General features: G+C 40.1%; 1 protein-coding gene across 2 annotated transcripts; it reads right to left on the minus strand.

The window, feature by feature from the left end:
* Positions 1-448: 448 nt before the first annotated feature.
* On the minus strand, positions 449-26,729 carry dennd3a (DENN/MADD domain containing 3a). Of its 2 annotated transcripts, XM_078267557.1 has the most exons (30): positions 26,532-26,729; positions 22,232-22,318; positions 20,540-20,695; positions 19,802-19,937; positions 19,049-19,164; positions 18,705-18,835; positions 18,480-18,591; positions 18,220-18,339; positions 18,021-18,119; positions 17,773-17,892; positions 16,424-16,539; positions 15,982-16,137; positions 15,701-15,797; positions 15,501-15,604; positions 14,664-14,869; positions 14,417-14,576; positions 13,719-13,875; positions 13,184-13,406; positions 11,696-11,775; positions 10,647-10,826; positions 10,280-10,450; positions 9,384-9,513; positions 9,047-9,154; positions 6,712-6,809; positions 4,298-4,452; positions 3,966-4,032; positions 3,626-3,698; positions 3,403-3,521; positions 3,086-3,223; positions 449-2,922 (listed from the first exon to the last, which is right to left on the minus strand). In XM_078267557.1, exons 2-30 carry the CDS (start codon positions 22,310-22,312, stop codon positions 2,728-2,730), a joined length of 3,804 nt encoding a protein of 1,267 aa, XP_078123683.1. In that variant the 5' UTR covers positions 22,313-22,318; positions 26,532-26,729; the 3' UTR covers positions 449-2,727. The 2 variants fall into 2 exon arrangements, 1 of the variants encoding a protein (XP_078123683.1); XR_013502932.1 differs by lacking the exons at positions 449-2,922; positions 3,086-3,223 and having other exon boundaries at positions 3,505-3,521; positions 3,966-4,028.

Consider the following 26,729-nt stretch of genomic DNA (forward strand, 5'->3'; position numbering starts at 1 on the left):
GCTGTATTAGATCGATAGTGTTAATTCTAATCAGTGAAACTGAACTTCAATCAACTCCTGCAGAAAACTTTAACTTCTCTTAGTATCAAACAGCACCATCTTCTGGTGAACTCTAGGAAGTACAGAAACATGGGGATAGAGTTTCATTTGCAACTGTAAATCAAGTAGAGAAAATCATTTACATACATCATGTAGATCTAATAAATGCATCCCATATAACTTATATACGACTGTTGTATTGTAAACCGTTGCATAGAGCAGTGATTCCCAACCCTTTTGGTTTGTGATTCCTTGAAGTGAAGCAGTATCTGCTCATGAGCCTTCCCACACAGTTGCATTATGTCTTTTCTCTTATTTTTCCCTCTGCGACCCCCAGGTTGGGAACCACAGGCACAGAGAATGGATTGAAACTTGCTCTGGTTGAAAATAAAGACAAAGTGAAGACATCTATTCTAAAACGTGTATTTAATTTGTTCACTGTTGGTTATACATGTATATTAGAAATGTTGTCAACGGTCTTGGAGATATACAGTTTCATATGAAGTATTATAAAAAGTCAGTGAAGACAATAATTATACATCAATGGTTGAGTTGTTTGCATTGTCACCAGTTTAGTTTACAAAAGGAATGTATTTTATGTTCACTTTCACAAGTTATATGAAGTGTATAAATGCATTACGATAAGTTGAACCTTTGGATGAACCTCAAGTGATGCGAACCAAAATGATCCCACTTGTAATGTTACAATTATGTTTACAATTTTTTTGATAAAAACAGGAATAAACGGATGTGTGTCTATTTCTTTACTCTGAGGGTTCAAGAGTCACAGAAATAAGGTTTTGGAGAGAAAAAAAGGGATGTGAAGATAGAAAAAGTGAAAGTAAGAAAACTTCAAAGTGAGAAAAAAAACTTCAGTCTCTTCTGTTTCACTTAGTTAATACAAATAACACTATTGTAAGAATAACTAGTTAGAAATCCATATAAAATGCACAGAACACAAATGTTTACAGATTATAAACATATTTTAACATATGAGAGGCAATTCATAGCCCGTCCTTTTCACTTAAAATTATAAATAACTATTCTGTCATACTGTATATAAAAACATTATGCCTTTACTCATTTAAACCAACTACCCTGTAACACAGGTACAACTAGTCTTGTAGGCGAATAAATAGAAAGGAATGTAGAAACTTTGTTTAACAATGAGGTAAGTATTTGATAAAGAAATACAACAAGAGCGACACTGTGTGGTTGGAGATTAGATTCCAGATGTCGCAGGACTAAACATGGGGTGGTGATGTCCCTGAGCAAGATACTTAACCTCTAGTTGCTCCAGAGGCGTGCGACCTCTGACATATATAGCACTTGTAAGTCGCTTTGGATAAAAGCGTCAGCTAAATGACGTGTAATGTAATGTAACTAAACTTGTTTCTCATGAGCCGCTCTGAAACATACAGTATATGTCGCTGTATCACATGTCAGAGTCTGAGTCTAACTATGTATCGTCTTTCATCATATGGTATTTCCCGTCACTCTCTGCAGTACATATTACAGCGTTACATCCATCAAAATATACATTTTCTTTCCCACGTGATGGTGAAATCTCCAAACACAGGAGATTTGTTTTCAGGGTAGTTTGACTCCTTTGAGCTGCAGAAACTCACCTCAAAAACAGTTGGAGGTGAGACTCAGCCACACAATGTGATCAAACTCAATATTAAAAAGGGTACAGCATTTAATAATACATTGTATGACAATATAAAAAATGTATAAACCTTCAGAAAAGTAAAGCACTTTGGATTAAAAAAAATATCAAGTGCTCACTGCTCTTTTTTCAGTTTTTGTCATTTGTCCTTCATGTTCCTGAAAAATAGTGTATTAGTGCTCTTAGTATTTCTAACTGCAAATCACCACTTCATAGCAAACAGGAGAACCTGCTCAGTTGGTGACACTAAAATGTAAACCTGTTGCTTCACATGACTGCCATGTGATCCCTTCATATCTCTGTGATGCAAAAGAAATCGGAGTTGTGCATTCGATCTGCTTTCCAAACACAGATCTTCACTCCTTTTCTAGCAGATTCTCAAACTTAGTTCGCAGAAAGTCCCAGAGTAGTATTAACAGTTCGATTTAGTGATTTAGCGAGTTAAAGGGGAACTATGCTCATTTTCAAAATTCATACATGTTATTCCTATGGTCTAGGACAGTCCAAAGATATTAGTTAACATGAACCACTCTCATGAATCACTCTCCCAAATCCAAAAACTTGAGTGCTAAAACTCAAATGTATGATGTCATCAAGTATCAGGTCTGGAACTGCTCCATAGACAATGAATTGGGAAAGACGTTATAGATGACACAGAGCACCCAGGGGAATGTTCTGAGTATTGTATGGGAACATTTTCTGTTTCAGAACTGAGAAGTACAATAGAATAAAGCTCATTTGGGTATAAAAACAGAAAGAATACAAAACATTTTGTGGGTCCACAAAATCAGTCTCTCATTCTATGGAGCAGCTCCAGATTATATACTTAATGACATCACAAGTTTGGACTTCGATCTATGGTTTCTGGCTCTGAGAGAGTAGCTCATGTTCACAAATATTGACTGAACTTTCCGAGGCCATGGAAATAACTAATTGAAACTATGAATGTAAGTGTTGTTCCCCTTTAAGAACTTGTACTCCAACTTTATAATTAGTCAATTTCCAGACAGTCAAACGCTCTATTCCACCTTCCAGATGGCGACCTTTCCGTCATGTTTGCCAGCTCCGCTGAGGACGTACCGATCCTCCGCTGAGCAGAGCGCCGTCACCTTGTCGTTGTGACCGTGAAGCTCCTTCAGGATCTGGTGCCGTTCGGTGTCCAGGATGTAAATCTTTCCTTTTGTAGAGCTGCGGCCAACACCGCCGACCCACACCTGGAGACACAAAGGGAGGACAGATGTGGATTTATTTCATGTCACTGCCAGGATTATAATGCATTCGTAGATGCTTTTAACGTGTTTTGTGTGTGTGTGTGTGTGTGTGTGTGTGTGTGTGTGTGTGTGTGTGTGTGTGTGCATATAAGTACTGTCCATTAACCTGATTTTTAACTTTGATCAGACAGTAACATCCGCTGCAGTCCTGTAGAGCCACACGGTGATAAGGTTTGGTAGTGTCCTTAATGTGCCAAATACACACTTCTCCTGAATCCATACAAACACTCCACAGCTCCTCCTTCTAACATACACACAAACACATGGAGGATAAAGGATCACACTCAAAAACACAGCCAAAACACACCAATACAGACAAAGATAAATATACTTAGTTTATAACGAACTCTGTGTGTGTGTGTGTGTGTGTGTGTGTGTGTGTGTGTGTGTGTGTGTGTGTGTGTGTGTGTGTGTGTGTGGTACCTCAGGTAACAGCAGTATAGAGCTGAATGTAGCTGTGGAGTCTCTTTGCTGCTCTGGTAGATTCAGATGATATTTTGTTGAACCGTTTCTCCACACCTCCATTATATTGTCCCTGGAGCCTGGAGAGAAGTAAAGAGAGAGAAAGATTTTTCAATTTCATATCTCAGGTTCAACTCAGGTTCACACAGGTTTTAATGCACAAGCAAGAGTGTGTGAAACTTACAGCACCACAGCGTCCCGTTACAGCTGTAGATGGACTGCAGATGGTCACAGGAGAGGTGAATCTGCCTCTTCACCTGAGTGGTTAGTGGCACAAAAATCACAATTATGAAGTGAAATGTTTGGTATAAAACAGGAAGAAGGGAGGAGCATTCAATAGAAGTTGCTCTGACCAGTGTGTTCATCTGACACGGTTGAATGAAAAATGTAATCCTTGAATTAACCCGTGAACTATAATATAATTTGACCTTTTTGTGAGAGTATATAGCATGCTGTTTTATTTACTACTCTACTCTACTTACTACTCTAAAGAGAATTACATAAAGCGTTGGTTTGAAACTGACCTGTAGTGTCGCGACGTCCCACACCATGACACTTCCCTCTGCACTGCAGGAGTACGCCACCTTCTGGCTGAAGAACATTTGAACACTTTACATGTCACTCTGATGCCAACTTGATTCACGCACGCACGCACGCACGCACGCACGCACGCACGCACGCACACACACACCTGTTGCAGGGACTAAAGCCTCACTTCAGCAAAGTTAAATACAATTTAATTCAACGGCATGAAAGAGAAAAGGTGTGAAGTTACAACACAGCTTTACGGCTCAAAACTGTGTGTGTGTGTGTGTGTGTGTGTGTGTGTGTGTGTGTGTGTGTGTGTGTGTTTGACCTGTATTTGTCTGTGTTAAGCGACAGTCCAGTGACCTCTGCCCTGTGTTCAGTCAGCTGTCTGTTACAGACCATGGCCACCATGCTGATGATGTAGATAACCGAATCTTGAGAGCCCATCCAGATCTGGTCCTTATCAACTCCCAGCATGCAGTTCTGAAAACAGAGAGAACGTAACTACCGGGCGTCTACAGATATGAGAGAATTATAAGTTTTAAGACTAAATATGGAAACTTTCGGGGCCAATTTCTTGATGAATAATATAAAATATATATATAATAATAATCTGTTATTTTGAAATGGGGGCCACAGAGAGGCTGTTAAGAGGAGGCAACACAAGGGCTCACATGTAGCCTACAAGCTTCTTCTAGTATTCATAGCTGCAGTTACATCAGTGACACTAGTTTCCTTTAGAACAATAAGGTAAGTGATTAGTAATTAGTTAAAATATAAATTAGTCGATTGACAGAAAATGAATTGGCAACTATTTTGACAATCGGCTTTTTTTTCCTCCCGGCAAAAAATGCCCAAACATTTGCTGGTTAAAGCTTGTAATTTATGATGATTTGCTGCTTTTCTTTATCTTATGTGGTCGTAAATGGATTACTTTTGGGTTTTGGACTAATGGTCGGACAAACCAAAACATCTTGGGCTTTAAGCAAATGTGACAATCATTTTTCTACAGTGGCTGAGAGATCTCAAAGCACTGCAACTTGGAAAAACACATATAGTACATGTGAATTTGCTTTTGGTCTTTTCTTCAGGTGCAGTGTGTTATGTTCTCTTGGCCGCCTTTTCTTTTCTCAAGAGTAGCAGGTATGTATGATTGAGAGTTTAGTGTGGAAGGAAATTAATTAATAGCAATAGTTAAGTTCTCCACTAGGTGGTAGCACTGTCTAATAAACGACACTAGCTACTAGTACTAAAACACACTGTGCTCTAAACACCAGTACATCTTAAAGCTATGGTGCGTAGTTTCTGTCTCCCCCATGAAGAATTCTAAGTAATGACAACAACACTGTTGGCGCATCCACATGATACAAGCCTTCCGTGATCGCGCACTGCCCCCACCCCTCCTCCACGCAGTTGCTAGTAGCCAAGGAGGACACGGAGAATTAAAGGACATGATGGACTCTTCAGAAGAGGTAATTATCTTCACTCGAGTATCTGCGCACGAAAGTTTGCCGGACGACAAAATCTTCTGAGCCATACTGACAAATACAGATGGAGTTGTGTGGAACTGATAGTCTTAATTAGCTTTGTAGCAACTCATTTGGCAATGGCTTGAATGTAACGGACGTTCATTAATATCAAAAAGTTACGCACTAAAGCTTTAAGCATCTTACATCTCACGTTTTTACAGATTCAAACTTAACCAACAAAAACACATAGCATCACTCATATTTAAAAATGTTCTATTAGCTTGTCCACAAAATGTCACTGTTATGTTTCAGTTACTATCTTAATCACCTGTCATGCTTCAAGTAATTACTGTACAAGTAAGAGCATGATGCAAATGTTTAACACATGACCTAGTACTGAACAACTGTGTGCAAATGTTAAGATTGAGCCTAGAGAAAAAATACACACTCACACTGGAACATAGGTTAACATAGTCCATGTGACTGTGACCTGCATGCTTGGTAGAGGCCAGTGATTAGCACGGACCCATAAAACTTCACACTCATCCTTCACTTCATCTACCCAGAACATTCTCCAAAGAGCTTTAAGGCACTCCATACCCAACTTTCACTTGTTTGTATTTTGTTAAGAAAGTCAAAGTTTGCAGAGAAAATGTTTTGGTCTTACGGGGAATCAAAACTATTCAAAACACACTGTAAACCAAAACATGTGCTTGCAAGTCTGAAGATTAAGTGAAGAGTACAGGAATAAACCTGAGGAAAACTGTTTTATCTGTATCTGATGTCAGTGGCATGCATTTTCTGTCAATTCTGTCCAGTGATGTGAAGAAACAAACCAACATCTCGCTAAGAGAGATACATCTTTTCAATAAACTGAAAGATTCCTTCAGCCTATTTTTATCTGCGTTCCAACTAAATTTTAAAGACACGTGAAGATTTGGCAAATTAGTCCACTGATGTCTGAAAAAAGCAATAAGACGGGATGAAGGGTGGTGGTGAACTTACTCTGCAACCTGCAGTTCAGTGTGGCAGCTTGCATGATATATCTCTCTTTTTGTCCTCGTCTTCTAAAACGAGTCGGGGAAAGTTCCTGTTCTTTCAGAAAGCACTACCCCCCGATACCTTGTAAAATAATGTCCCCAAAACTCAATTTATTCCAGGGATGTCAAACTCAACTTCACTAAGGGCCACACTGGAAAATGAGAATCACATCAAGGGCCAGACATGTATAGTTTATTGACATGCTTGTGTGTGTGTGTGTGTGTGTTTTTACCAGTCTTGCATTCCCAATGTGGCAGGTGTGTGTGAGGGACCAGCTGGAGGCATCAAACACCATCACCTTCCCCATGCTCACAGACACCCATAACTGACCTGAAACACACACACACACACACACACACACACACACACACACACACACACACACACACACACACACACACACACACACACACACACACACACACACACACACACACACACACACACAGTATTTATCAGTTATTTGGCAGTCCCTTATCACAAACTTGTGACCTACAGCTGCCAATGTTTACTCTTTCAGGAGGCCGAGAAGGAAATGTGAATATTAGCCAACAGTTTGAATGTAAACCCTTCATGTTCAAAACTATTTTTTCTGCTGCAGGACTCCACCCAGCCTTCACCTAACGGTCAGATATCCTCCAATGTATTCAGCGCAAGTTATAAGCATCACTCTCAGAGAAATAGAGAGGGAGTGGAGAGGAGAAAGAGAGAAAAAGAGGGAGAGATGGGGTAGGGAGAAAAGTAGGAGCGAGATGGCCATATGCCAGGAATTCAATTCACTGACCTATATACAAACCAGAGAGAGAGAGTCAGAGAGAGGCAGAGAGGGAGGATCTGAATAGCCAGATTTGTTCTTCCCACCAACAGAAATCTGAGAGCTGACTGCTATAGAAGAACTAAACAGTGTCTGCATATGTGGGCATCACTGAGTATGAGTGTGCAAGAGTGTGTTAGTGCTGGCAGTATGCCACCAGCCGGGCATCTAAGTAGCCCCAGATGGTCGGTCCACTGAAGGCAATGGCTTTGTAGTTCTTTTTAAGCTGTTCCCCCTCAGTCATCCAGCCACGTAACGCGCCAGTCTGTCTGCCGCAGCGTAATAAAGTTAAAGGACTGTATACAAAGGCTAAACAACAGTAAACAACTATTTTGTTTTAATGTCAAATGTGAAGGCTGGGATTTCCTGATGGGTGACATATCAAAAGAAAAAAAATGCATAAGTGTTGTAAAGTTTTGGGCTACCAAACAAGCTCCCAGAACCGTTTCACTGCTCCTTGGTGTAATGTACCTGTCTCTGGAACTCTACTGGAGGAACAAATACCATGTTTTCAAAAGATTCTCCCTCATTTGGTGTTTTTATGATGTGAGGGAAAGCACTATCTAACGCATTATCATTCCAAAATCTCCCATAGGTGTTCAAACATGTTGAAATCTGGTGACACTTTGTGTCTTATGTGGCAGTTTCTGCATTCATGGTTTCTTTTTTTCTCATTTATTTAGGTTTTCCTTTCATTTTTTACTGGACTATATATTTAATATCAGTATAGCAAGTATATCCATACGTCTCTAAATGAACTCCACTGTTCAATGAACTTCACTGTAAATAGATTCTTATCAAATGCATGGTAAAACTTGCATTTTCAAAATTATTCAAAAGTAAACTACATTTTCTCTATTTATACATCTACTCTCATACTTTTGTAAATAGTCAGTAAAAAAATCAGAACATTTTGTTTAAGGCACAGTGCTTTTTCAAAAACTATTTTTGTAAAGTAAAGTATTTATAGGGAGCTTTTCACTACAGGAGAGGAGCAAACTGGCTTCATGTGCTTTGAGCATTTCATTTTGTAAAGCTTTGTTTTCTACATTAAATGATCTTAGTTTTAACTGTGTTCCTATATTATTTTAGCATTTTAGATCTCATATACCCACTGCTACTTTTACGATGAATACATTCTAGGTGAGCTTCTTCTTGCTTTTACTCTCTTGTGGAGTGGGGGAATTACAGGCCAAAACATGGCCAAACGTTTACTGTATGTATTACTGTTTTGAGAGGGACAGCACCACACCTGCCTCACATGATTTCATAGCTCCCATTTGAAAGGTGGAATTGTATATTTATGCCAATTCTAACCTGGAGGAGAGGCTTCCCTCCCTTTACATTCCTAAATTTCTGTCCGACTTCCTTTTGTAGTTTTCCTGTAAAGGAGACCGGAGGAGGACATGTTGTTGAGAAACTTCATGTGCAGCTTTATGACCGTCTGTCTTGTTATGTTGAAGTGAGAGAGAGAGAGAGAGAGAGAGAGAGAGAGAGAAAGAGAGAGGTGATGACAAAGCAAAGGTCCTGTGTGTGTATTTGCCAGTGTCAGTGACTGTGTGTTGGTGTCACAGTTGGTGTCACTCTGGATTGTGAAACTCCCCAGAGAGAGAGAGAGAGAGAGAGAGAGAGAGAGAGAGAGAGAGAGAGAGAGAGAGAGAGAGAGAGAGAGAGAGAGAGAGAGAGAGAGCTGACACTTTTCATTGGGGTAATAACAAGAACCCTGAAGGGATTGCTTGGTTACAGTTTGTACCTGGTGTGTATAGAAGTACATCTACTGCCTGAGGTGCAGCGAGCTCCACCGAGGGGTTGATTTTGTGCTTCAGCGTCTCTGCAGTTGTCTTGGGAACCATCATTGGCACTAAAGACACACAAACCACTGTTAAAAGAGGGGTACCTAAATGTTCACAGGTGGTGAATGCATAAGCATGCACCGAAAAACCCCAAACAGCAAAAACCTCTGATGAGTTATTATGTACTAAGGAAGTTTCCCAATGTTCTCAAACTAGTCGTGAGTGTCTTTAGTATGCAAATTGCATTAACCAAAGTAAAGCAAACATTACGGAACCTACAACAATAATCACCACTACCTTCCATCTTGATGCGGTCAAAGTGAGCCAGCTTTGAAGCAGCGTAGATGGCCTTATTGCTCTGAAGGCTGCCCACTACTGCGTCCATTAACAAGGCGTTGGTCAGAGCCTGCTGCATGTACTGGGGGTCCTGGAGACAAAGATCCATTTTCAATTACATTTAAACTTGACATGTAGCACCTAGACAGAACCTTTAAAAAAAAGTGATTTAAAAAAAAAAAAAAAGAGGCATAAAACAAAATTCTAGATGCAAAGTCAAAGATATGTGGCCTCTGAGACTAAAGATTTACAAATATTGAAATTTTTTTTTAAACATAAGAAAGATGTCCACTTTAAAGGTGATAGTGTTTTAAGGGTGTGAACAAGCTTCAAAAAGAGCATTCTACATCTTTGAGGGTCTTACAAAAAGATGCAGTGTTAAAATAGAAAGTATAATACGTCTTGATTATTTGGTTTGAATCTTGGTGCGATGCTGCCAGATTTCTTGACAATACTGCTGCTTATCCTGCCTGTCAAACAATCTGGATGTCAATGTACATTCATAATATACTGGAGTACAGGACATCTGAAAGTGAGAAAAGAGAGGAGTGAGAGACAGTTACATCATCTGGTTTCACAAAAGAAACCCCTCTGTGTTCAAGTGTGTGTATTTATGTTAGTGTTCACCGTAGGGAATTTCAACCACACCTACCAAAGGTCACTGAAGTTCACAATGACTGGCACAGACAGACAGACAAACAGACAGACACAAAAAAGCACACAATAACTCACCAAATTATCATTCATGCATTTATTCCTCTCTTTTCTGATTTCAGCCCCTTTTCTCCCCCACACCTACACTATACTCTCATACTGACACACACATATTCACATACACCCTTCAGTCACAGCTTTACCTTGTGTTGGTCAGCCATGTTGCGCCCGGCCCACATCTCTTTGACCATCAGGTTCCATAGCTCAGTCTCTGTTTTCAAATTGGCCTCGAACGTCTCTTTCCTGCCCTGAACACGCAGCTTCAGGCTGGGGATTCGCAGGAGCAGGAAAGGAGCCGAGGACACTTTCACTTCCTACAGGAAACGAGACAAAGACAGGCATATCTGCATTGTGCAATCCACCCGTCTTTTTACCCTAGTCCTTATTGGAAGCACTACCTTTAACCCTCCTCACCTCTCCTCGTAACGTTTCTTGTGCTCACTTCAATCTCATTTGTAAATACACAGGAGCCTAATCACTTAACTCAAAAGGTCCTTTCTCTTGTCTCACCTGCAAATCTCGGTACTGTGCCACTTCCACGTATCCCGGTCGTCCATCGGTCAGCAGAAAGAGCCGTCGCTGGGTCATGGCAATCTTCCCCACACCGCGGCTCGTCTTGACAGAGGAGGACAGCTTGAAGACACACTCGCTGGGCTCAATGTGCTCCAAGACGGACGCTGGCAAGCACACCTGACAGTCACATAAAAACAGCTGATTTCACTGAATTCAACTGGTCAGGTAAAACCTTTTCAACTGAATAGGTTTCCATTATAGGTCTTTATTGGCCTTGGTGTTAAAGGATGTTAAAACATATGACATGTATGCATTACTACAGTAACACTATTTGTAAAATTGCATACACCCTTTAGTTATTAGTTATTATAAATCAAATATGTTCATTAAATTCATCTCTATATGGTCTTTTGGTGTTTTTCTTGATAAAAAGTGTTGTTGGAAAAAATCATACTCATTCAGTTTGCAGTTAAGAAACAAAATCAATTGGTATTATTAATCAATTAAATAGTGTTGTTCATTGCTCACACTTAATAAGTTTAATTTACTCATAGGTCACATATTGCAATATTGTTTCGACATTTTCCAAGATCTTTTCTTCCTTTATATATATATATATATATATATATATATATATATATATATATATATATATATTTTTCCGAGACTAAGAGCAACACTCTCTCAATTCTCTATCAGCTCTTTGCTGTGGATTACCATCACACTGCAATGCAATATTTCTCTCTAACAAACTTTAAATTAATAATTTAACTAAACTAGTACTCTAATTCTAAACAACAAAATCTTAGTTATTGATGTTTCCGATGCTGTTTGTAAGCAGAGGTAACATAAGCCTATCATTTCAATTATGAGCAGCTGACGAGCACAAAATGATTTATTTATTTATTTTCCATCTACGCATGTGTCACACTACCCCATTACACTGTGAATGTGAACTTCAGTGCAGTGGATGTGGCCAATACAGTATGTATGTTTAGGATTAAGGCCTTCAAGTTGTGTGTTACAAGTAAAACCTACATACAGACCTCCTGTGCCTCGGCCTCAGTCTCTTTCCAGATGGTGTAGAAGACTCTAAACAACTCTGGACCAACCTGCTTCTGATGACCTGCAACAAACAACCACACACTTTCAACATTAGGTATCCTGTTTTACTGTGTGTCAGCATAGCCAGATGATGACTTGTGACACTGAGTTTAAAAACTATATATTGATTTTCATTTACCAAGAAATGGTTGACTGAGCAACAGTTTCATACTCTCTCACACACATTCAAACATCTGGTAGCTGACCAGGCCAAGGCTCTGTCTCAGTCTAATCTGCCAGCATGCCTGCATTACAACAATGACTATACAGTACACAGTCTGTGCACTCCCCCGCACACAACCAACATCCCATACATGCACAGCCCTGTTAATGGCCATGGAGAATTAGTAAAGTTTAGTAAAGGGCACGATTTAAAAGAAAAAGCCTTTCTTTTTCAAAATTCTCAACTGTAAATTCAGTTTTATCATGACTTCAAACAACCACAGCAGGAAAATGACTTCATTTTGTCCAAAATCTCTGTTAACCTCTATCTATCTTAATATTCTATCACAATGAGTCACTTGAGTCAAATTAAGTGAAGTACTCTGCAGAAGGATGTTGATAACCAGGCATCTAACAGTCTGTATCTCTTTCTCCAGTGCAGAAGAGGAAAGGAAATTTTGATGTTAGCTCACCAAACAGGATGTAAATTCCCTTTTTCCAATAACCTAATGTGGAAGGCAAGATAAGCTCTCACTACGACCGTGCTTCCTGAAGAATGATTTCCAGCATGCAATTTTGGCTAAATCCTCAGCTTTTGAAAAAGTACCTCATCTCCCCCTCTCCAAACGCCCATCCTCCCCTACCTCGTATCTTAAATTAAACACAAATATAATTACTCTTATGACTCAACTATATTGTCCTTCTCGTTTACTGTACATGGCCAACCTAAGATCACAGGAATGTTGTCAGGTCACTGCGGCTCTCATGCTGGCTGGCACTAGTTGCTACCGGCTGCTCGTAATGTTTAGAATGTAAAAACTGTTGTTTTCAACGTCTGCTTAGTGTGTCAGTGCTTCGTGATATAAACATTTGCCAATAGCCACCAGCTAAAAGCCAGTAAATGGTTACAGCTACAACACCAAACTGCCCTGTATGACAAATTCTTCAAGAAGAGGGGAGGTAATGGTTAACCTGAGTAATAAATGTTTGCCTGGAAAAAGGGGGAAGAAGGGATGTAGTGGAATATTTGTGTGCATAAGTGGTTTTGTGTGTGTGTGTGTGTGTGTGTGTGTGTGTGTGTGTGTGTGTAGGGTGAGGCAGCAATTTCAAGTTTGTGAAAAAAGTATTGCACGACAGCCTGTTTGATCGAAAGAGCAGAAAAGGCCTGAGCTGCTCTCACAAATGTGCATTTACAGTACATAATATGGAGTTTTACAGTACAAACACACACATACATGTATGCATATACAGTATACAACACTACTTACCTACAGTTAGAGCGTCAAAGAGTCTATGTATGGTTCCTTGGTCTTTTACGATGCCGGACTCCTGGATACATTTCACAAACTCCCCCAGCTGCATGTATTTTTTCGGCAGCTGGAAACGCTTCACGGCATCTTCTTCGTGCCAGTTGCCGTTGCGAGCGCGTTCCCGCTCCTGGTCCCTCTTGACCTGACTGATGAGTCGTTTCAGTTCTGGCCGTTTGTCCGCCTGTGGAGGGATTCTGCCAATTATTATTCCAGCGCTATTCAATCACAGACGTTCTGATACAGTTCAGAGATGAATCGAGTGATTGATAACCATTAGATATCATTTTTTCTTGAGTTAATGGGGTTTCTTGCCGGATGACATTTCATGTGTTGTACATAATATGATTGCTTAAATCCAACGTGACCAATATATATAAATCAGGTGCACTTGATGCAATAAACTGAAGTGAATCCGGGTTACAGTATTTACAACTCCATGTCACAGTTTAATAGCAGAGTACAACAACAGTGTCCTCATTCATGACGGACTGACCTGTAACCGTTCACCTTCTGGCAGAGAGTCAACCAGGGACTTAACCATCTGAGAAGGGAAGATATCTGAGTCAGTCTTATAGAGACTCTGGAAATCCTCCAGTGCATCCAGACGCCTGTTGGACACAGTGTTTACCAAACCTCGCAGATAGTGGTACCTGGAAAGAAAGAAAGAAAGATGGATTGGGTTAGGTGTCTTACAAAGGCTATTTAGTTGTCTAGAAGTCAGTTGGTTTACTTGAGATGCAGATAATCTGTGTGGAACTTTATTTACAATCAATTAAAAGGTTTTTTGATTTCTAAATTATTCACACAAAATGATACAATCAACAATTTGCAGTAACAGATTTGCAGTTTAATCAGTAGCTAAAGCAAACCGGAGCACACTGCAATAAGCAAATCCTGCAAGATCATTTTACAGCACATTTGAATATTCTAATGAAGATTCTGTTTAGTGATCACTAAACAGAAGTCTACAGTTGATGGTTCAGGTAAAACTTGTTAATCTGATTGAATCACACACAAATACTGCGCCAGAAATACTAAAATACCGTAGCAGCAGTTCTTGATGAAAGACCACTTTAAAGACCAAAGACCATTCAGATAATAAATACTAAACGCTTTTTTTTTTTCACCTAAACAATAAAATGTGAATAAATATTTTCCAGACTCTCCATCAGTTTTGTCTCCTCACAGTACCTGGCCAGCAGAGCAGATTCGTCAGTTGGTGTAGCGTTAATAGCCTTCCCCAGGGAAGAAACCATGTCAGAATAATAGTTCTGGACGTAATGATAGGCCAACGGGGGAGGGAACTCCGGGAGGCGAAAAACCTTCACCGCTTTCCGAGGAAACTTCAACCCTGGAAGGTGACAAAGGAAATTAGAAAAAGTTTGACTCTTAATTGACTTCCACTCTCCATTAATCCATTTCCTCCATCAGTACTGACCAACGTCAGGAGTAATCTTTCTGAGGGAGGCTGGTCTGTTGGAGCTGATGGTAGTCACAGTGTCATTGGCAGGTTGATCCAGGTTAGGCAGGCTGGCTCCCAGCCGCTTGCTCAGTCTGTCATTAGGGCTGCTGTAGCTGCTGTAGCCAGTCCTGGACAAATCAGACATGAGAGGACGCCGAGGAGACTCTGTCATTGCACGATTCCTGTAGAAAGAAGAGGAGGAGACAGATGTAGAGGTTTATGATCTGTGTCAATATTTATGCCATTACATGAAGGCAATTTCATTTTCATTTATCAGGGGACGTGCTGTGCAAAAAACCCAGATGATTTTTTATTTTTTTTTACAGTATTTACATTTTTAAAAGCACATTAGTGTGTCTTCTACACAGTGTGCATTTATCACTCTCTCAACACGTACATATGGAAATGTGTAAGAACTAAATGAAAGCTGTGTTTTAGGGCCGCAACTAATGATTATTTTCATCACCTATTAATCTGCCAATTATTTTCTCAAACAATAGATGAATTACTTGGTGGTTAAAAGGCCATGTGTTGTTTCTGTCCAACAGTTTAAAACTTAATTGATAGACTGTTAATAACCTAATTGTCTTAGCTCTACCCGGTTTAGCAAGTATAAGAACTTTGGGGCAGCCCTGAAATCTGGCTAAGGGCTGGCCCAATGTGTAACCTGAAAATGTATTTACATACATTTCAAAATATACTTGTTTTAATTGTGCAACAAACTACTATTTTCTATTTAGCTTGCACTTTTATCCCCTTAGTGTTGCCCGGTTACCTCTGTCTCTCAGTTATAACATCACACCAGCATCATACCTGTGTGCATGGTTACGTGTGTTTTGCTCCATGCGGCAGAAGGTGTCCCGTTTCCTGTTCAGCCTGTCTCGCAGGAATGAGTGGAAGATATGAGTTTCTAAAACCTGGGGATAACAACAAAGAGAAGCAAGCAGCACAGAATGTTAGAGTTTGTGTGTGTTAGTGTGTGTATGTCTGTCGGTGTAAATATGTGAGTGTACCTTCTTGTAAAAGGACTGGTCTGCTGGCTCCCTGGTCCTCAGAAACTCCTCACTGTTAAATACTCTGTGTTCATGGTTTAGAAAGTCCTGGACGCCTCTGACAAAGTGATAAAAAAAAACGACGGATGTACATTGGTAAGTTAGACAAAACATACTGTTCTGACTCAGATTAGTCTATAATATAGTTTAATGTGTTGTACACTTATACCTACTGACCACTTTCTTTGCATAATATTTGTAAAAAAAAGCATGGCTGTGTGCAGGACACACAGAGTGTTTACCTGAAGATGTTGACCACTAGTTCCAGAGCGATGTTTTGTATCTCTGTGTTGCGGCGTGTCTGCCATTCTCTGCGTTGGCATCGCAGGGCATTGGCATCAGTGCCCGCTCCAAGGTGGCACAGCTCCAAGTCATAGTGAAGCTGGAGACACTCTGCTCTAGACACACAGACACAAAGTATGGACAGTGAGAATCGGATAGTCCAGAACGACAGGATTTTTATCCAATTCAGTTACATTTGTAATTTGATTTAGCAGGTATTTAGGCGGTAGATTTAATTTTAGTTCCAAATCTGTTCCAGCTTTGATACAAGCCGAGACTCGACTGCAGTGCAAAAATGATTTCTAGTAAAGCTATATTCTGCACCGTAGAGTGGTGGTACACTGTTAAACAAAGTGAGAGTGTGTGTGTGTGTGTGTGTGTGTGTGTGTGTGTGTGTGTTACCTTGACATAAAGCTCTCAGCTGCAGACAGAGGGATAGCTGGTAGGTCAATGGTTTCAGAACATGACGACTGAATGATGCCATCATCAACATTCACAAGAATTAGTTCCTCTGTCTCCTATATGCACACACACACACACACACACACACACACACTCTGTAGGTACAATGGCTACAATTCATTACAGCACAGTCTGACTGTCCCTGCTCTGTTAGACTAACAGACAGCTACTGTTAAATATGTGAACTAAGCTGCTTCTTCTTCTTCAAGACACTAAATAAAGATGAATGCAGTGGAGAATCAGCTATTGTTAAATACTAGTGCTGTCAGTTAAACGCGTTATTAACGGCGTTACCGCAAACCCATTTTAATAGCGTAAATTTTTTTTATCGCAAGATTAATGTTCTTTTTGGCCTAGCAAACTTTGTAGTTTTTTTCACATGCTGTTGCAACAACTAGTAATGTTAGAAAAACTACAACACCACACCGGATCGGAAACAAAACAACAGGCACGCCGCACGGGCTTGCGAGCCGGCCAAAGAGTAGTAGGTTAACGTTACGTTTTGAGTGGATGGCGAGCGCAAGATGCCAAAATGGATGCCAATAAGATTCTGATTGGAAAGTTTACTTTCAAAAAGTTGCCAAATGGTTCCATTGACAAGACCTAAGTGATCTGTGTGTTTTGTCGTTGTGAACTGAGCTATCATCGCAGCACGTCCAGTCTGAAATACCACTTGATGGCCAAGCACACAATTCTCCGCCCCCTCGTCAAAGCCAGGCGACAAAAGCACAAAGCAAGCCGATCCACTTTTTCATGTTGATAAGAGCATTAAAATGAGAAAAAAAGAAATGGGACAAAAAGAAATCAAGGGACATTTAGAATAGATAAAAATGTGCAATTAATTGCGAGTTAACTATGACAATGCGATTAAATATTTGAATCGTTTGACAGCACTATTAAATACTGTATGTGAGCTCAAACAAGACGGGTAATTTGAATTTCACGCTAGCAATTTACAGAAAGCTTATGATAAATCTGATGTTAACTATATGAGAAATGGCCAAGATATTATAGGGCAGAGTTGAAGCAATATGTATTTATCAAATTGATTCCACTAGTTCTGACTATTACGTGTAAAACAATGATTGCTGTCCAATAAACAACACCAGATTCAATTATAATCATAATATATCCTCCCTAGTATAGGGAAGAACAACATCCAACATTGTTCCATCATCTTAGGCAAAACCAGGTCAGATTTGCCGACATGACCCAAAGCAAGAAAGCCAAGACTATCATCCTTAATGCTGATAAGAAAGTCTGTAGAGACAGTGAATGGTTGTACTCACTGCAGCAACCTCGTCAAAATGACTGATGTGACAGCCCATCAGGAAGGCTGTAGGAGCCATGAGGAAGTCCAGCATTCCTCTTGCCAAGACAGGAACATAGGGCTGCTGCCAGGACAGAGGCTGGAGGGAACAGAAGACAAATTAAAATATGGATAAGGGAATACTGCAGGAAGTTTAAGAATATAGTAAAAAAATAAATAAAATAATAATACTGCAATTGTAAGACACAAGGTTTCTTCTCCACCGACCTGCAGGTACAGCAGCAAACTCTCTGCGACCAGAGTGAGTCTGGCCCAGTCAGCAGAGAAGAATACAAGCCTCTGCTCTTGAAGGAGGCAGGACAGCACCTAGAGAGGAGGTGCTCATAGGGTTAACTGAACATTTTTCTCATTTTTAATATTTAGGATGTACTTGCCATGCAATACCGGTGTCTTTGTTCTGCATTACCTGGAGCAGTGTTGTATGCGTGAAACAGAGGAAAGGAAGATGCAGGTCAATGTCGATAACAGGGCTGTCCTGATCCTCCCTTGATGGGAGAATCACGTTGAGGGGACGGAGGTTGAAGGACTAACACACAGAAATGCACACATATATTTGCTGTAAAGATCTAGCAATTGAAATTGGTCACACAGAGAGACAAATACAGATGAAGTGAGGCTGAGAGATATTTCAACTGAGACAGAGAGAGAGACAAAGTGTTTTCTGACCACATGTAGCTGTCCAGGAGGTGGTAAAGGGACCAGGGACAGCTTGGCTGAAAATTGCTTTATGGTCTCCTCAAAGTCAGCTTGTCTTGCAGGCCGCAACTGGACCAGGAGACTGAGAAGGTGGAGTCGGGGGTGGGAGACAGAGACAGGTTTTATTGGTCACCAAATCACCTTAACCAAGTTCAGGTTATCCATCAGCTCTATGTATTTAATAAAAGTTATTACCATGACAAGCAGTCTTTCAGAGCATTGTAGTAGGGGAACTTGGAGATGACGCACATAGCAAAGGGTGTATAGAGGCGGGACTTTGATGAATTCCACCTGTGGCCATTCTGGACAGCACCTTCCAGACAGGACTGACAGATTTAACAGTCAATGAGATACATATTGTCTGCATTCATTGGATTTGTGTTTTTCGAGTGTGTGTGTGTGTGTGTGTGTGTGTGTGTGTGTGTGTGTGTGTGTGCATGCGTACGTTTTTGCGTGCGTGTGTGTGATGTGTGTGTGTGTGTCTGTGTGCGTGTGTGTGCGTGTGTGTGTGCGTGTGTGTGCGTGTGTGTGGTTTGTACCTGTACAGCTCTGTAGTACTGCACCACAACTCCATGTGTTCGGTTCCCAAAAAGGTCGGTAAACACAAGAAAGTGATAGCTGTCTTCTCTCTGCTCATTGGCTAACTGAAGACCATCTATCCAATGGAAAGCAAGAAGTCTCAAGATGTGCCACTAAGCAGAGTCAAGCTGTATGTTACATTGATGTCATAAGGGAGATTCATATCAACATCCAAGTCGCAACAACAACAACTGGGAAACTCTGATTTTTGTCATCATAATAAAAGAAATGTGTAATGGGCGAGTAAGTAAGTAAGTCAGTAATGCAAGTCTGCATAGCAGTGGGTGGTTTTAATGTTTAATCCACATTGTAGCAGGATAGGGATCCATGATGGTAGCTATTGAGCCATCATAGAAAGAATACAACTCAAGATTATGGTCTGGGACTTTAGTTGTTCTGGTGCCAGCCTGACAATATGGTGATCCATGATGGTAACCATAGTGCGGCAAGATCAGTCACATCATGATGACATTGTCAAGTTAGATCAGTCGAAATCAAGGTTTGGATATGTAATGCCATGGCTAGAAGTACGCAAAGCACACCAGGCAAAAGTAAAAACTTGTTGCTTGAGATAACGTCACTGCCAAAAAACATGTTGGTAACCAAAGTAACCGGCTGTTGTATTTACAGAACAAATAGATTTTTTTTACCATTGTGTTATTCAATTGAAAACATGGTAATGTTAAGTTTGCCACAGAGAAAACACACTATACCAGGGAAACAGAGCTGTGGCAAGGCGATGAGGTCCAGATCCTTTGGAACACTGATGTCCTCTGTTGCTGAGGACGCTTCAGTACGATTGGTTGTTTCTCCATTAGGCAACACCTCTGCAGCACGATCTCGCCTCTTCTGCAAACAAACAACAAACGACAAAAAAAAATATATTTCTGAATGTGATCAACAAAGAAGCCTGCTGAATGTAATCTGAACGCCCAATCCTTTATCCATGTGTAAGGTGTTAGAAAGACAAAGCAGAAAGGACTTAATTTGATCAAAATCTGTTTCAAACTGGTTGCCTGGGAAAACCCTGATGAACTTCCGGCAAATTTGAGATTTGCTCAGCAAGTCAGTCTGGCCAAGAGCCCATTCACGCACATTTCCAATTTTTCCAAATCGAGGCACCAATCACAACCGTTGAGGCGGGCTTTACACGATGACGATAGCGCAGCGACAGCGAGCAGCTTTTTGTTTACGTTCAACATGACGGCCACCGAAGCGCAGCAACCGATTGATGCCGCTGTCGCTGCTACGTCACCCCGATTGTTGGTCTGACTGGTTGAAGGACTATCCAATTGCGCCCAGAGGCATTTGAGCAGCATCCGTTGGTGACGCCCCTTTGGAAATGGGCTGTGAATGAAGCTTGCCCAGACCAACTCTCAGTTACAACTGAGAAGGGTCTGGTGTCAACCAGGCTATCAAATTGACTATTAACGTATGAATAAATTGTTTACCTTTTTGATGAAGCTCCTCCTCCTTTGGACACGACTGAAAGCTGGTCCAATCAACTGGCTGGAGTTGGTCTCTTTGGAAACAAACGGCGGGGCATGGACCTGCAGTACCTCAGCTTCCAGCAGAGGGAGTTCGTTTAACTTAGTCTGCTGTTGAAGCTATGACAGTTTAGAAGTATTAAGGGTTATAAGTTTGGTAGTCTTGCATTGCCAGACCTGGTTACACCACAGATACATTCTGGGATAGAACCCCCCCCACACTTAATTCTTTAAACCAATCACTATCAACTTGGGCGGCGCTAAGCTCTGGGACGTAGCGACGCAGCTCTGCAAAATGGTCTCGGTAAGAAACTTGTTTTAGTGGAAGATTTGTACCCTGCAAAAGAAAATGCCACATACATGGTTAAACCTAATTTTCTTTTACCAGTGTATCGCCGCTTTGTATACTTCGTCCATAGCAAATCCCTGCCAATTGGTCCCAAAACGTCCCAGTTAGATAGTAAATACCTAAAACATATTCTTTGTAAATCTTAACAATCATTCCCCGATAGAACCAAGCAGGCCTTGCATTGTTGCACGATCCAAATTTCTACAAAACTTCAGCCATTTTCAGCGTGTAGCTTTCTAGCTCAAAGTTTGTTGTAGTTTCCCTAAGCTAAGGGATTTTGAGAACGGCAACACACAGAGAGCGGAAGTTAAGGGACATCCAGCGCCTCAAGCAGTCATTCTGGAAATGTACTAGCGTTGATCCAGACTATAAGTCTGGCAACCCAGAAGTCTTTGTACACATTAACACCCAACACACAGTCTATTCTAATGTCTTTATAAGTTGCTTTAATAAATTGCTTTATAAACCTTAAAGGTCCAGTGTGTAACGTGTTTAGTTGTTGTTCATTATCAAATTCTGTGTTGCCCGTTCACAAACTTGTCCTTTTTCATGAATATTTCCCACCACCATCAATTCCAAGTATTCCTTTTGGCTTGAAATTTTACGTTTGCATTTGCATAAACTGGGGTAGACGCTCCATATTCATGCACCATCTTGAAATACGTTAGCCGGTAAGGGACATACAGGACATACTGCTCCGCCTTTCTTGTTTTCGCTGTCACATGATAAACTCACAGGCGCTGCTAATGCTGTTAATGGGTATCGTAGCTTCCCGGCCTCGGCAAGTTTGAAGAAGGAAACATGGAGGACCACACATTTTCAAAATCCAAATTTCAGGAACAGGAGTCTTCTTCTTCGCCCAGAAAAAGAAAAAGGATATTGAAAAGAGCAAGAGACCGGCTTTTTGAAGCGTGAAGGCTACCGTAGCTGTAATACGTACTTTGAACTGCGTGGTGCGAGAGAGTTGATTGCGATATATGAGCTCAACGCTAGATGGGAGAAATTCCTACACATCGGACCTTTAAGTCATTGTATACCATTGTATACCATTAGCTATTCCAAAAAATGTGTGTTAGATACCATATACACCTGTCATGAACATGCTTTTCCTTATATTGTGAAGATTAACTGCCCAGGTGCAAAAGGTCCATTCAATAGTAATCTGATAGCAGTAGTCTCTACTGTTGCGAGTCAATGTTGACACAAGAAGCATTCAAGGTGTAAACTCTGCCAACATCTGTTTGTTTGCATGCTTTTTAATTTGACTGTGGTTTTGTTACTGTCTTTGTGTATGCGTATATATATACCTGGTATATGTCTCGAAGCTTATCACTGGGCGCTCCAACCACGACACATGCCTCCAGCAGTCCAGACGGGAGCTCTGCCATCACACACTGCAAGAAACACACACACACACACACACACAGTTCATCATCGACACCCGTCAGGTATTTAATTTACGAAATGATCCAAAAACAGACAATCCGATCTTGTTATTTTATCTGTAAAGCATTTCTCAATTGAATTTCCAGATAATTTACTATATCATGATACTGTATACAGTATATTAATTACATAATGTATACTGTGATGTACAATTTAATAGATATCACCCACCCTGATATAATTACAGAGAACCGTTCAACATTGATGACGACAATGGCAGAAGGAGCGATGGTGATGATTCAACGATTTCACATTTTGGCCATGACTCACAAAACACTCCCAAACCAGATGCTAATCTCATCGGAGTTCAAATTTTCAAAATGACAAAACTAGAGCTTGAGCAATCTAATTTGCAAAATATAGCATCAGCTAAATAAAAACCAGCAGAATCTTTGGTCTTACTTGTGGCACCCACACACATTTCTTTTACCACAACTTCCTCTATGTGTGCCAACAAATACACACTCAGGCACAAAGACATAACATCTAACTAACCCTCACATACACACACAGCAGGTGTTAGGGTTTGGTCACTAGTGCAGTAAACCAGTTTTGTCATCGGAATCACAGACGAGAAGTTATAATTTACTGCACCGGAAAGTGAACAAAGAGGAAAACACTAAAGCTGCTCTACTTCGTGAGCACGTTCTTGAGAGGAACCGCTTTAATCTGAAACAAAGTCACGCTGATTTTGATTACTTTTGATAATCTTTTTGTATAACTGACAGTCCTATCAGATGAGTTCAAGTGCCCCTTCATCCATAACACATGTCGAGTTCCATGAGCTATGTCTCTTTTGTTTCAGGTAGGTTTGGTCAAGTTAGCATTCCTACTACATGGACTAACAGAAGATGGACGTTTCAACCATTTATACTTGTAAATATCTCTATTCCTGCAAAAAGATCTAAAGTATCTATTTTGACTCTACTCACTAGTCAACTAGTTTTCAGGCACTCTTAATCCCACACAAATTTCTTCACCAAGCCTCAAACCAATTTCTATTCCTAATATTATTAAACAAGGGCATTATTTCATTGGGGATGTAGGGGACATGTCCCTGTCACTTTTTAAAATCCATGTGTCCCCCTATCTTTTATTGATTCAGGTACATTTTCTTACTTAAATTTCTCTAATCTACATTTTTATTGACAGTTAATATTGTCCTAAAAATATGATAGAATTAAACATCAAAGATATGCAAGTAAAGATGGAACTACAATATTATACATGAAGTATCAACGCATGGTACTGCTTTAAGTCCTTATCAATTTACCTACCTACCTAACTACCCACCTACTTACCCAACTACCTACCTACGTACATACATACATACCTCCCTAGCTAACTACCCTGCCACCTACTAGGGGTGCATATATCGACTTAATATTGTTATCGCGATATCATGTTGCGCAATATATCTAAAGTGTCACAATAAGTATGCAATATTTTGTTTATTTTGTGGAGCGTTGCGTCCCGTCCGTTGGCTGTGTGGCTTAGTTGTGTTTGATTTAGAGCCCGCTTGAAACGCTATAATGATCCTGTTTCACTGGCCAGTTACCATGCCACTTGCACGTTAGTGCACATCAGCGCACGGGTCCACTATGTGACAAACCCTAAGAAGTGTACCACATATTTCGACAGAGTGACAGTGTAAGTGAAGAAATAGATAGAAACAAAACGGAACGAATCAGAGAAATGAAAGAAAAGATAGGACCTAAAGAGTAGGTCTTTTGTAATTTTATATATGTTTAAAAATATCTAAATTAATATCGATATTGTAATATTCATAATCGATATCGCAATATCACATGTAGTCAATATCGTGCAACCCTACCACCTACCTAACTACCTACGTACCTACCTAACTACTTACCTACCTATCTGGGTCAGGCTGATCCAATAATAAACATCTGACTTGCATTAGGTGAAGCTACAGGAACAACCTAAGGAGCTGCACCCTGTTGAATCTTCCTCTTTTTCTCAGCCTCTCTCTTTGATGTCTTTCAACTCTCCCTCCTCTCTTCTCTCTACCCGTTTCTCATCTCATTGCTTTTCCCCTTTTATCTACTTTAACATCTCTTCTTTCATCCTATATTTGTTCTCTCCTTTTGTCCATTTTTCTGCTTGGCCATTTTCTTTCTTTCTTTCTTTCTTTCTTTCTTTCTTTCTTTCTTTCTTTCTTTCTTTCTCTCTCTGTCTTCAGGCCATTCCAGCTTCTGACTAACTACCCTGCTGTGTCACGGAAACACACAAACTTAAGTAATTTATTCCCTGAAAACCCCTAATTTTGGAAACCCTGGAGTGTGTGTTACACTTCTCATAAACTCAACCAATGTCCACAGTTTTATAACCATCTCACACAAATGAACTGGCAGGACAGTTTCTTGAACACACATAACTCTAATATGCCTAACAATAATATAAGACTTGAGTGGGGGGTGTATCATACTGGAGATAGCCTCCGTGCAGAGCGAGTCCAGGAGCTTCAACAATCTTGAACAATCTTCATATATTTCAGAAAGGAAGCTGCTTTGATGTAGCCGACAACAATTTCCCCAATCAGTTGCTGGTAAACATGTATTTTATAGAACTAAAAAGATGTATGGAAGAAGGCTTCTTCGAAAATGGAAGCGGTTAAGAGAAATGACAACCTTACAGTAATCAAAGTAATTTTAGATTTCTGTGTCCCAGAAAAGTTCTCTGAATGTTGGTAAGCTTGCAACAATCTTTTCAAAATTTAGAAATCCGATGGAATTTTTTAAATTGGAAATCGGCACAGTCCCATGGACAGTAAATGGGTCAATGATTTTGTTGAGCCATTATTTGGACTTTCTTTTTTCCATTCAAACCTGTTAGCAATGCTAGAATTTTACCTTTAACCCTTATCCTACCAACTGGGCTACCTGCAGATCCCAGAGGTATACTTTTTGTCATATGGGCTTTATTCTATCATTCCACTTTTTCATGACTTTGTTAATCAATTTGTTCATAATGCCCTTATATAATTGTTTCCTGTTTCTGTTTTAATTATTGCTTGTATTGGGGTCCTAGGGGACCCCAGTCAAAAGCACTTAACTGCAGCCTATGCAGTTTGAATACTACAAAACAGAATAAATAAATAAAATGTTTGCCATCAGTCCTATCATGTGCTCTGTCCATGATTTCACACAATGTGCAAATTAACAGTAACTTTCCTAAAATAATAATAATCAGTTTTTGTTTTTCCCTCATAACTAATAATGATGGTTGTTTTATACAGTAATTTATTGGGTAGTCCTTAAATGTAAAATATGTTGGTAGGATAAGAGTTAAACTGGAATTACTCATTTATTCTATGTTGCACTTCAGGGCTTCACAGCAGATAGTTTTTTTTTAAAGATACATAGGGACACATATGATGTGAGGGGTCTGTGGGTCTTCCCCTGGAACTTTTTGAGCATTAAACACAATTTATGCTGGAAATGTGTCATCTATGAGCAGCCTCTGACTTCACATCTCAGTGAAATCACAACCAGAGCAGTGCATGTTAGCAAGTGTTTACTAACTGAGCCGCTATGGGACACAGGAAGAAGGGGAACTCTTAAAATCGGTAACATGTCTCTTTAATTGGCGTGAGCCAACTTTACAAGGCTTTGGCTGGTTTGTGAGAAAAGTAATAATCCATGACCTGAACCAGAGGACAAAACAAACGAATGCATGCAATAGGAAATTAATGTGGCCTCTATTATCAACAATCTTTACAATGTTTTACTGTCTTTTCTTTTCTCACTTCGTAACAGCGTGCACAAAAGAACTGTAAGCTCAGTCACTCATTTCCATTACAAATCTTTTCGTTGTTTTGAAACATGTGAAACGTGGTGAAGACACTTCCCTTAGAAGGTGGTGAAGACACTTCCCTTAAATTCACCACGTAACTTTATAAACGCTGCATAACATGTTAGGATAACGTTACGGGTTATTTTCACAAAATCGTCAGCAAAACAAGCTGCCTGTCACCAACTGTAATGTTAACGTTAGAAGATTTTATAACTGCAAATGACAACTGAAATTACCGTAAAGTCAATGAAAACTGAGTTGTTACGACGGTTAAGACCAGTCCAGCAAGATTCTTAACACAGTAACGTAGTTAAGTACGTAACGTTGACGTTAAAAAAGACTGACCTTAAATTACTCGATCATTTCCACTGGACAGAAGGTGAAGTCACGCTGAAAAGACGTTAGCTAACGTTAGCCCCAGTCATAAATCTGTTATCAAGTCTAAACCATAGACTGTGAATAAAACTAAACGCTACAGTAACGCTTACTGTGTACTGTGATTTAACCGTGTGTGGTATGGTGTGGGTGAGTGAGTGCACCACT

This window comes from Sander vitreus, chromosome 14 (assembly GCF_031162955.1).
Source record: "Sander vitreus isolate 19-12246 chromosome 14, sanVit1, whole genome shotgun sequence".
NCBI lineage: Eukaryota > Metazoa > Chordata > Actinopteri > Perciformes > Percidae > Sander > Sander vitreus.

Bases quoted from the DNA above. Each gene is read 5' to 3' on its own strand.
- dennd3a (XM_078267557.1), bottom strand. From the start codon at position 22,312: ATGGCAGAGCTCCCGTCTGGACTGCTGGAGGCATGTGTCGTGGTTGGA. The intron at 15,798-15,981 runs GTAAACACTCTG...TCACTTTGTCAG, and splicing joins CTAGTGGTCAACATCTTCAG to AGGCGTCCAGGACTTTCTAA. The intron at 9,514-10,279 runs GTAAAGCTGTGA...CTTTGTCTCCAG, and splicing joins ACATGGCTGACCAACACAAG to GACCCCCAGTACATGCAGCA.